General features: G+C 28.7%; 1 protein-coding gene across 1 annotated transcript; it reads left to right on the forward strand.

The window, feature by feature from the left end:
• Positions 1-1,576: 1,576 nt before the first annotated feature.
• On the forward strand, positions 1,577-8,203 carry LOC132946933 (brain-specific homeobox protein homolog). The gene is made up of 5 exons (XM_061017053.1): positions 1,577-1,767; positions 3,768-3,930; positions 6,979-7,184; positions 7,292-7,418; positions 7,532-8,203. Exons 1-5 carry the CDS (start codon positions 1,669-1,671, stop codon positions 7,798-7,800), a joined length of 864 nt encoding a protein of 287 aa, XP_060873036.1. The 5' UTR covers positions 1,577-1,668; the 3' UTR covers positions 7,801-8,203.
• Positions 8,204-12,667: the final 4,464 nt, after the last annotated feature.

The raw sequence follows: 12,667 nt of genomic DNA on the forward strand, positions 1-12,667 counted from the left end.
GAACATTTTTATATTTTAGTATTTTACATACTCATCACTCGCTTGAAAATTTAAATATCGTAAATAAACTGACGAGGGATAACAGATAGTTTTCTTACCTTTAAGTTTCATAATAAGTCAATCCGCTTTATTATTAAAGCTAACATCATAAAATCGGTCTTAATGAATATTCATTGACAAAATTAATTCTATTTTAACAATTAAAATAACGAATACTATATTTTTAAAAATAATATTATAAGTACTCAACAACATTTCAATTTAAATTAATATTTAAAATGTTTGTCCACTAGATTTTTAATTAGCGTATTATTATCAATGTAAATAACATAAGATTCTCTTTTGTTCAATCCCATACTAAAGGGGTATTAGAGTGGCATGATTTCTGGGGCCAGGGCCCATACATTTAAGCTACTCATCCCTATCCACAATTTTATTTAATGCACAAATTTAATAGAAATTTTAGACTATAAAATAAAAATGTCCCCTATCACGAAAGATTTCTCATTAAATGATAAATTCGTAATACATTTTCGTATTAAAGTTTAAAATAGTGAAAATGTAAGTTGTGAACAAAGGTCTATAATATGTTTTATGTTTATTATGACAAATAATAATCTAACTTGTCATTGGTTTTTAATATTTGTACAATAATAATTAGTACCTAATTCCATACTTATTTTGCTAGTTTAATTAATTATTTTATTTTTATTTTTAAGTGTTGTAAAACTATATATATAGGTATTACCGAAATCAAAGTAACAATCGATTTTTTTTTTTAGAAGTGAGGAGCATGGTTTAAGTCTGAAAGTTGAAAGCACCCCACTATAAGATAGTCTTGAATTTCGGGGCCCGATGGATTTTTAATCCGGGGTTGCTTTTGTTTCAAATATTTAAATATATAATGTTATCTTGTTAGTGCTTAAATATTTTTCAAACTATATTCTTTGTGTGATAATAATATTACTAAATAGTATTTAGTATTTACTATTTTGTTCGAAAGACAATCTTGAACACCACAGTTTGGCATAACAATAATATAAGTAATAACTAATTCAATTTTTTAAATTTTAGATTCTATAATAGATTTTTTATATTATAATTTATTTATTTTAATATACCTAATACTACGAATACAAGTATAGAACTATATTAAGTACTTTTAGACTATAATTTTAAATAATAATAACTTATAGGTAGGTTATAGTTGACCGTAAATATTGCGTACCTACCTACGGTGAATTCTCAATTCTTCAATATTTTTCTTTATATATTATGGCTTTAATATTTTTTACTGGGAATCTCATAACGAGAAGAAGCTTTTTGAACACCCTCCTCTCACAAAGCCAGCCCACCCGTTTACCGACTAATTGCTGACAATCCTAACTTGTTTAGTATATAACACTTAAATCTCCGTTTTCCCTCCTGAAACAGCCAGGACGAAGGGTTCCAGTATGGCTACCACCAAGCCAATGCGAAAGGGCTGGCGCCGATCAATGCAGCCAATGGGAGGCGTCGTAGGGACGGTCTATAGGGGGTGACTAAGTAACACATAATGCCTGCGCGTTTACGGGTTTTGGTGTAGTAAATCGCGAACAATTTGCCCGTCAAGCTTCTAGGAAACGCGACGTCATTTATTATATAGTTTAAATAATCAAGCCAAATAAAATGCCAGAAAACCATAGAAAATCGTCTCCCGGGCACTCCACATCATTTTTAATTGAGGACATATTATTCAGATCAAAGAACAACAGACCAAATTCAGAGGTAATTTATTGTCATTAACATATCAACAAATTTAAACTGTACATTATATAGTTATCTATTTTATAAGTTAATATAAAATGCATGATGTTTTCCTTCTTACCTACACAATTAACCAACAATATAATAAATTGTAAAATGCATTTATTTGAATATGAAAATATATGCTGCAAAATAAACATTTTTAATTTTTACATTCTGATGTTTCAAATTCTGTAATAAAATGCTATGCACAAAAATATAAATGAAAAAAAAATGCATTTCCTTCATGCTCACCGCCTTACTTAAGTATACATAACAAAACTAATATAGCCTATAGGTATCATCAAATTTTAAGTTGAATTTCATAAAATACTAGTAGAGAATGTATACCGAATACAAAAACAATTATTTGTTTTATACTACAATTAATAAAATATTTGTACCATAGTCCATAATAGGTATAGGTATACCTTCCTAATAAATAAATAAATATTAATTCCTATAATTTATTATATAATAGGTACTTACATCACAGTTGTATAGGTTTTATACTATGAAATCAGTATAAATATATATATTTTTAATATTTTATAAGATGATTATTACTCTATTATTGATATGTAAAAATGTTAAATTATCGAAGGTAGTTTTGTACGATTTGGTGCACTGGTACCCGAGTGTGAAGTGGTGAAATCATCGATGGCTTATAAGTTATATTCACAGTTTGACACTAATAGTATTTTTCACCTATTCAGTTAATTCTCCGCGGGCGTCCCTGATTACATATACCTATTTTATAAATGTATTATAAGACGTATCAGTAATTTTCAATATATTATTATATATCTACTATAAAATAATTGTTTTTAATTGATATTAAAATAACCAATATAAGATAATTATTTTCGATTCTTAGTAGTCAATGGAAAATGATTAGATCAACTAGTTTTATACATTTATCTACAATTCCTCACATAAATGTGTTGCGCAAAATATTTATGATTCACCTATGATTTAAGTTTATAAAGATTGTAACTACAGTTACATAGTATAAGTGTCACGTTTCACTAAAAACATATTCATTGTATTTATCATTTTATTTACATGTGTAACATAAAATAATAATAACTTTAGTTGATTAACTTAATTAATATTAACTAAATATGTTTTATAACTAATAAAAATATAACTAAACAAAATTAGTTACGGATGATGATTGCATTTTTAATTCAAATAAAAAATACATGTTTTAAATATTACCTACATACATTTATTTTAAATTTTTAACTTATTAACACTGATCCTAAAATTTAGAACTATTACAAATTTGAATATTAATATATTTGACATAATTCTATAGTTAAGGGGATACACGTGCACCATTTATTTTTTCTCTCCAACCTAAGTACAACATAGATACAAAACACATTCACGCAAACTCGTTTATCATTATTTTTGATTACCTAATCTTGGAGGATAATTATGCAATTTATTATCAAACGATTACAGAGAATAATATTTTTGAGAGTTTGACATATCAGTTTTGTATTTTATTTATTATTTGACTTATTATTCTACTGGATAAATAAAAAATAATTGTAAATTTAAATGGAAATTAAATTTTTTTGCGACATTATTTAGACAAAATGATACGTCAAACCATCAAAAATATCAATCTCTATAATTTTTGTAATATATGATACTACTTAAAAATCACTTAAAAACCATAAAAACCAATTTTGCGTGAATACATTTTGTGGACGTTGGAAGTGGGCCATAAAAAGAAAACAATATACCTATGTACTATGTAGTGCACTGACATCATTTTAAGCACACTATTGAAAATGTAAATTCTTTTTTTATTTCTGTGTCAACGTGTTTTAATTCTTTGAAGTGATATCTTTGTCACCCACGTCTCACGTGGTGTGAACGATTACAAAATAGTATTATACAGGTTTCCTTTACCTTTGCTTGTGTTAAATCCGTAGACCGTAGTCTTAAAATAAATATTTTTTAAAAAGTTCCAGGTTACCAGTCACGAAAGAAGTCGAAATCATCAATTGCCACAAAGTCAAGAATGTTTTCCAATGTTGCCATCAACAGTGGCTTCCGCGTATTTATCATATCCAGCACACTACATGCATAAAAATGCTATTGCAGAACCATTTTTCATTTCACCTCAAGGTAACTATTAGTGGAAATTAAATATAAATGCTAAAATATATTTCGGTAAATAGGTTATAGTCAAATACAATATAAACGTATATGAAACCATAAAAATATTATATAGCCCGACATGGATGTTATAGACATCTGGATTTCACTATCTATAATCTATGCCTGCTGCAGGCTGCAATGTATTCTATATTTCTATTGTGCTTATGTATTTTAATTTTATTTTAACTGCTATTTAAGCAATATATCAGGAGCCTTGTATTCAATTTTGAGACTTTTTGGCCCAACAAATAACATTTAACTAATATTTATAGAAAAAAAAACTAAAGAAATTGAAACTGAAATTGTCCGTCAACAGCTCAAAACAAGTCAGAATATTTTGAAAATTTTATCAAATATAGATAAATTATGGAATTGATAAAATAAACATATGATATAAATCTCGAGTGTCTATACGGTTATTCGTTTTTAAATTACAGCAAAATAAGAAAATCGCTACATGAGAAATTGAGTGAATATCCAATGTTGTAAAATTTTGAACTTAAAACGCTCATAAAAATTTAATTTGACGTTCTAATAGATATTTTTTTTTTTTTGATAAAGGTAGATAACCTTATAAGGAATCTTGTATTACATTTTAAAATCTTAGATTTTATGAATTTCTAACTCAAAAACAAATGATTTTTTGCTTTTTTGTCAAAATTCAAACAATTGTGACTATGGATTTTTAATATTTTTTCAAATATCCTTGTAACAATATATTACGAGCCTTAAATGTATTAAATTATCAAGCTTTTTTACCCAACAAATACAATTTTATTGACATTCAAAGAATAAAAAAAGCGGGTAAGTGGATGTCACTCTGCTGTACAGTAGGTTACAATTGGGTCAATGTTGAATGGATTGTATTAAACTTGAATTCAATGATATAATATCATTGCATAAGAAAAACGATTCTGAGCGGAGACGGTTTGTCAGTCTGGTTTTAAATTGTTGTTATTTATTATAGCCTATAAGTTGAATAAATATTATATTATTATTTTTTATTCGTTTCTGTAATGATAAACAAAGTTTTAGAAATTAAAACACCATTTTTAGCGGTTTTTCGTAAATTGTCGGTTTTTCCCGTGGAATTAAATAACTATTGAGAAAATCGAAAAATGACCTCTCTAAAGTATATTCTTGATCCAATTTGCTAAACTATAAGGTACTATATGTTGAAATTGAAACCGAAGCACTCCTTCTAGTAAAAATTTTGTATACAGGATAAAAAAAAAATTAATAATAAACACCATTGTAAAACCACTAGCTTCCTAGCTCCGCTCAGTCTAAAAACTAAAAAATTGAAAATTGATAATGTCTGTAAACAGCTCAAAACCATGAGTATGAATATTTTACTGTGTATAGCAAATGCTTATATAAATGTTCAGTGAAAATTTAATGTATCTACGGTCATTTGTTTTAGAGTTACGCAAAATCAAAATAGATTTTATCAAAAACCGATTTTGCGTAAAAATTCCCGTTTTTTCTTAATTTTTATGTGGTTTTTCCCGGCGCCTTGGAAAACTATTGGGAATTTTAAATTCTTGAAAATTTTTAATTTGGACCTCCCAAATTAAGATACTGTTAAAGAAAATCGAAGCAGTTTCACTGCCCCAAACCGTGATGTCAGACACAAAAAAAACACATATCATTGTAAAATCAATACATTCATCGCTCTGCTCAGAATCTAAAGTTTTTACTGCATTTATAGTTTCAAAATATTGTGACTGTGTTTTAAAAAATTTTTATTCGTGGTTAGAAAAACTTTTTGAGGAAAATTGTAAAAAATGATCTAGTTTTTTAAGCCACAAACAATAATTTAATCATAAATACATAAATCGAAAATAAATCAAAAAGTCAAAAATTTCAAATATCTAATAAATAGCACAAAAAGAGCAAAAATAGTTTGAAAATATGTTATTTAACCCTCTACAAGTACCAACTATAGATCAAATTTTCTATCAAAAATCACTCTCCACGTTGAACATTGAAGTTGTTGTACTATTTCAAAAGGTGATGACAGAAACAAAAATTCATATAGGTACTTGCCTATACATCATTGTTATTAATTCAATACATTCATCCATCTACTCGATTTAATTACTGCGAGTGATTGCCTCACTTCGGAACACTACTGTAGTCTGTAAGATAATGTTCAATGTTGTATTAAGGGGATTCAATTCCGTGATTTTCTGTTTTTGTCTAACACATGCGCGACATAGTATTTTAGACGGGTTTTTTGCCAAACATTCCAATTGATCTATTGAAGCGATAAGAATTCTGAAAACAGATATGATTTTGTCGTCATCAAGTCTACTTGAAATCGACTTTCCCACATATTTGATATTATTCCCCAAATTCCTATAAACGCATATTAATAAAAAGAGTATTTAAAAATTGTCGTATTTTAATTGTTGGAGAAGTTAAAATCAAAAAATCAAAAGTGTGGAAAAGTCGAATTCAAGTAGACTTGACAACAAATTCAAATCTGTTTTTAGAATTCTTATCGCTTCATTAGATCAATTGGTGTGCTTGGCAAAGATCCAGTCTAAAATCCTATGTCACGTGTGTGCTAGACAAAAACAGAAAATCACGGTATCGAATCCCCTTAATACAACATTGAACATTATCTTACAGACTACAATAGTGTTCCGAAGTGAGGCAATCACTCGCAGTAATTAAATCCATATATATATTGAGCAGTATTTATTCCATTATTGTAATATATAGATATATAAAACCTCTTGGAAACTTGTAATAGGTCGGTCGTAGCCCGTAGATATAAGGTATATAATTATTTTTGACTTGTCAAGTTTTTTTTCTACTTTGGTATAGGTAAGTAGTATAAGTACTAATGAATAATGATAATATAATATATGATTATGATTTTAACATTCCATTGTTTGTCTGGATCGATGACACGATTGTAAACAATTTTGTATACGTTGCTAGTTGGTACACATCGTATTTAGAAATAGTATTAATGCAACATGAATGTTACTATGATTATTTTAGGGGTACCTTTTGGAAGTATTTGGGGTGCCCGATCAGATTACGGTCACGGACAACTAAGTTCTAGGCTATGTCGCAGACGAAAAGCTCGGACTGTATTTTCCGATCAACAACTCACGGGGCTAGAAAAAAGATTTGAAGTACAACGATATTTAAGCACGCCAGAGAGGGTTGAACTAGCTACCGAACTGAGATTGTCTGAAACACAGGTGAGTAATAACTCATAATTGACTTACATATAATTATAATTAGTAGATATGTATTAAAATATAATATAATATAAATATAATATAAGTATTAAATCATTAATCTTCAGGTCAAAACATGGTTTCAAAATCGAAGGATGAAACATAAAAAACAATTGAGAAAAGTGAATGACGATACTGCGGTTATCGGATCAGAGAAACCTGCAGACAACACTACGAACAAATCGCTAACCTCGGGTGAGTCACACATTGCAATTACATGGGTACAATACAAATACGAGTACCTACCGAAATACCTATTTATAACTTGAGCTATGAGTGGAATACACTAACAAAATACTATACTTCAGATTATCCTGTGGACTTTTCATCTAAAGGATCAGTTTGTGGTGGATTGGATACAGGCAACCAGGAATCCAAAGATTTAGCCAGACAAAGCCGGTCGCTTAACAACGACGATGAGAGGAGTCAACGGTACGACCTAAGTGAAGTCTCTGAAGTGGACGACGATGATGACGTCGATGGTGCCGATGATGAGATTATAGATATTGTCGGTGACCACACGCATAATATGTTAAATAGCGTACAGCGAAATTACGAACAACAAAGATTTTTCTAATTAAAAACTAAAAACCTTTTTACTATCTATTATTATTATTATTATTATTATTATTAAACTGTGCACAAAACAGTTAGAAACCAATCGTATCTATTACTTCTTATAATATTTCAAATTTTTAAACATATACCTAATTATTAATTATTAATTAGGTAGGTACATAGATTAATTAATTTAGATATACATAGTTTTATATTATAATATATTAACACCTTTGTAATGTAAAAAAAAAAAGTTGTCTGACAAATAAGAAAACGAATATTATGTTATCTTTGGCGTTATACACTTCCAATAAAATTGTTTGTCTTCCAATTTTTTATGTGTCGCTATATTGTAAGTAAACTAACATTATATTTGAATAGCTCAAATGTATAATAAATACATATATTATAGGGATTAACTATTATAAGGATAAATATAATTTTTAACAATATAGGTATAATGTATGTTTTGAATTTCTTATTCTAATACATTACAATTATATTTGTACAATTGAATAATAATTGTTTGATATTTAAAATATTATTTAAATTATTGATAATTAGGTACCGTTCTCTTTATAATATAGTTCAATTAAATTAAGTAAATGTTAAAATAAATTTCAAAAGCTGATTGGTTATTTGAATATTAAATAAAACATTTTATTTATTAATTATAATTCTATCTAGGTAGTAGGTACTATACATTTAAAAAAAATTCATAAAAATAGATGTTTGTTAAAATATAGTTTATATACACATAATCAACACCCGTCATGTAAATGTTTATTTTTCTTAAATTAAAATCAGATCTAAATAAATGTCTATAAAATCATTAAATAAGATACTTAGACACTATAGTGTATTGTATTCCATCATTAAAGTTTTAAAGAGACAAACATGTACTATTACTAATCTAAACTCATAATATATTATTATCTCCACATCATCCCATCTAGGCCATCATTGATATAATCTACGGGAGGACTTAATCGTTTTGACGAATTTTAATGTTATTTTCCCGGGTGTTTGTGTAGAATACCGCAACGTCCTATTTGTATAGCTGACACATACTCTAAAAGTCTAAGGTATAATCATATATTCCTAGTGCAATACATAACATAGCAATAAAGGAACAGAGTGCTATTGAGTTTAAATTTTTAATATGAAAAATTCGTTTTAATTTCAGCACTTTTTCAGCACAGGATATTATGCTAGGCCACCTATCTATTTGATTTAAAATGTACGAATTGATATTATTGTAAACGTGCGTGTCATTTAGGCTTAAGTGTTTTTTTTTTTTATTCAAAAAAAATATTATCTCTAATAAACCGCCATATAATAATACACTATAATAACATACGTTTTACATTTTTACGATCGACCGTTTTTTTTTTTTCGCGCTCTAACGTGTGTTCATTTATATCCTTTGATAGTTTTATATTATTATATTATACGGTGTGCACATTATATATAGCGAAGAGTAAAATTATTGAGTTATCCCGCCACGAGGGGTTATTTTTCCGCCCGTCCGTGTACCGCCGTCGTCCTCGTCGTCGTCATAATACTATACACATACATAAATGAATCGACGGGCGTGGACGACACTAATTTGATTACCTATATGTGATATTAAATAAAGCATCAATGGCCACGCGCCCGCCTAATAATAATGAAATGCTTACAATATATTATGTATATAATATAACCTTATCCGATGTAGGGGACGGCGAATATGAAGGTGCAGCCGACGCTTGACTCCTGTCATTTCAATAATTTAACTCTATTATTTGCAATTACTTCTGAATAAAAACACTTAAAATCCTTCACGGAGAGCAATAATAAAGGACATGTTGATTAAAATGTTAAACGTCAGCACGATAATCTATTTATATTCCCTTAATTTGTAACAATATTTTTCCCCGCGCAATAACAATATTATGGTACCCTTGGATCATATTATTATAATATAGTACCTATGTAATATGAACCAAGTCTTAGTATCTAAGACGGTGTACCCTATACCTGCCCAATACCCATTACCTGCCATTGTTTATAATATTTATAGTATTAATTACTATGTATACTACTTGGAGAGCTCGGGACAACAGTCAGATAATTTAACTATTTGAAATATTGTTCAGGAGAAATAAAAAACTTTGATTTTTTGGATTAAACATCAATAATAGTATTAAATTATGTTTTTAATTCCATACGTGATGCCTGAATGCCTGATAATACTGAGTAGTGAGTATGTACCCAATACATTTTTATTTATTTGATCTGTGCGTATAGAGACCTACGGGTTGTACTTATGTATAATGCAAGCTGGGCAGTAACTAGTTAAAAAGTTAAAAGTTACTTTTTTGATAACTTTTAACTTAACTAGTTTTAAAAAAAAATAAAATGTAGAAAATAACTTAGTTAGTAACTAAGTTATTTCTTTTTATAAATAATTGTTACTTAACTTAGTTATTTTGCTAAAACTAAAGTTATTTACAAAAATTGTCGCATTATGGTTTATGAACTGTATATTATTTGCATTGATATTTTTGAGAACTGCCAGGACGGAGGTATATCTACCGACGATAGTATGTATGTATATTATTATATTTATTACTATTTACTATAATATACTATAATATAGACATATAGTAATTACTAATTAGTAGTATTATAGTGAATAGTGATTATTATTATTTATTTATTACTTATTTGAAATATAACTAGGAAGTTTATATTTTCTATAAAATGACAACGGTTAAGATGTATGTTACATTGTTACTGGTGTACTGTGTACATTGGTAGGTAGGTAATATACAATTTCCAGAACGGACCTAATTAGTAATTTCTGATACGGTGATAATTATGCCGTGTTTTATACAAACTACACTCTACATTCCTATAATAGTATGCTAATATTTGCTATATAAATAAAATAATATATAAGAATTAAATTTTGTCAATTTATAAGTCTCTATATTATATTATATCAGCTTATGTAGTAGTGTGTCGACTGTCGTCTGGTGTGAGTGTGTGACTACGAGGGTTCCAAATAAAAAAGTAACTTAACTTAGTTATTTTTATGAAAATTTGTAACCTATAACTTAGTTACTCAAATTCAGTAACTTTTTAAAACTAACTTTAACCTAGCTTAGTTATTTTTTATTTTAGGAAAACTTAACTTTAACTAGTTAAAAAAAATTGGTTAACTTGCCCAGCTTTGGACTATGATGTGCATATAGTATATATATATATAGGTACCTACAACTACAAGGCTATAACCTATGGTTTGTTTCAAAACAGATTACTTCTACGCAAAAAGCTGGCAAATGTACGATGTGATAATAATGCCATCCATTATGAATAATAATATAATACCTATACTAACTTGCTCAAATAATAATATTGTTAAATGTCCTATTAAGACATTAAGTACTTACCTGTAGTCTGTGTTAACAGTATAAATTTACGATTTAATCACAGCCGCGAGTATGTTGTCGCCGTTTTATAAAGCATATCATAATTATTATCATAGCAAAGCGTACATTCAGAATAAACTATTTTACTCTGTTATTGCTCTGTAATAATGAGTGAATTGACCAATTTTATAAAATTTAAAGGTTCGAATGTTAATCAGGGAACCACGTAGAATTTTATTTTTATATTTTAAATTTTTAAGAAGTTATAAGCATTTTACAAAATATTTTCCCAACTGGTAGTCCGCGAACTCATCTCAAATGGTCCGCAAATGAAAAAAATTTAAATTTTAAAAAATGAGCGAAATTATACTTTATATTTTTTGTTATTAAAACGGCTTCGTGCCTAACAGCCAGATAATACTACACTTTCGCGACCGATGACAGATTATGTACGGATATAAATAACATTCGGTCATGTGGGTATATAGCTGAATTGTGATTCAAATTTCAACCTTCCAGAATATGGTGTAGTAGACAGTAGACAGTGATGTTATTAAGAAGTTAATTCGTAATCCTTGCACTGTTGAAGTCAACAACATTGCGAGAAGAATTAATAGAACTTCAGAACGACAGCAACTTTAAGAGTTCGTTTGAATATAATACAAACTATTAGAAGAGTTTTGGTGTAAAAAGGCCATGAGATTTCCTTTATATCCAAACATTCGGCAAACAGCATTACGTTTCCTCATGTTTTTTTCAACCACGTATTTATGTGAGCAAGGATTTTCTTCAATATTATCTATAAAAAAATAAACAATCAAATTGTCTGAAAACAAGTGATGATATGCGACTGGCCTATAAGCATCGTTTCAAGAATTCCACAACTGGTAAAAGAAGCACGCCCTCATAAGTCACATTAATTAAGTACTCAATAATATATATCTTTAAGGACGCCACACACTGCAGCGGTGGCGGTAAAATTCTTTTGTCTTGGCGGTGGCGGTAAAATTGTGTCCGGAATCATTTTGCCGCTACCGCTACCGCCACCGCTGCAGTGTGTGGGGGACCTTATACATAATATAATTCTACTGTACGTGTGTTGTGATTGAACTCCTCGGTCCTTCTAAGCGGTTGGACCGATTTGAATGAATTTTTTTTGTATGCGTTCGGGTGACGCCCCGGATGGTTTAGATTCACAAATCATCCCCCTATGTCCAACCAGGGGATGTGCTCAAACGGGGATTTAGAGATTTACGGTGAACATTTTTGTTTATAAATGGTTGTCTTGGGTTTTAAAGCTATAATAATAATGATTATTGCTTGCCATGAAATCAGTGTATTCATTCAATACATTTCATTTTTTTGTACGCCGTATTTTGATATTATATGTATCGCAATTACGTAAATATTGAGCGTATTATACTCACATATAAGTTACGTACACAAAACAATGCCACGTCTTCGTGG

Source organism: Metopolophium dirhodum, chromosome 6 (assembly GCF_019925205.1).
Source record: "Metopolophium dirhodum isolate CAU chromosome 6, ASM1992520v1, whole genome shotgun sequence".
Lineage (NCBI taxonomy): Eukaryota > Metazoa > Arthropoda > Insecta > Hemiptera > Aphididae > Metopolophium > Metopolophium dirhodum.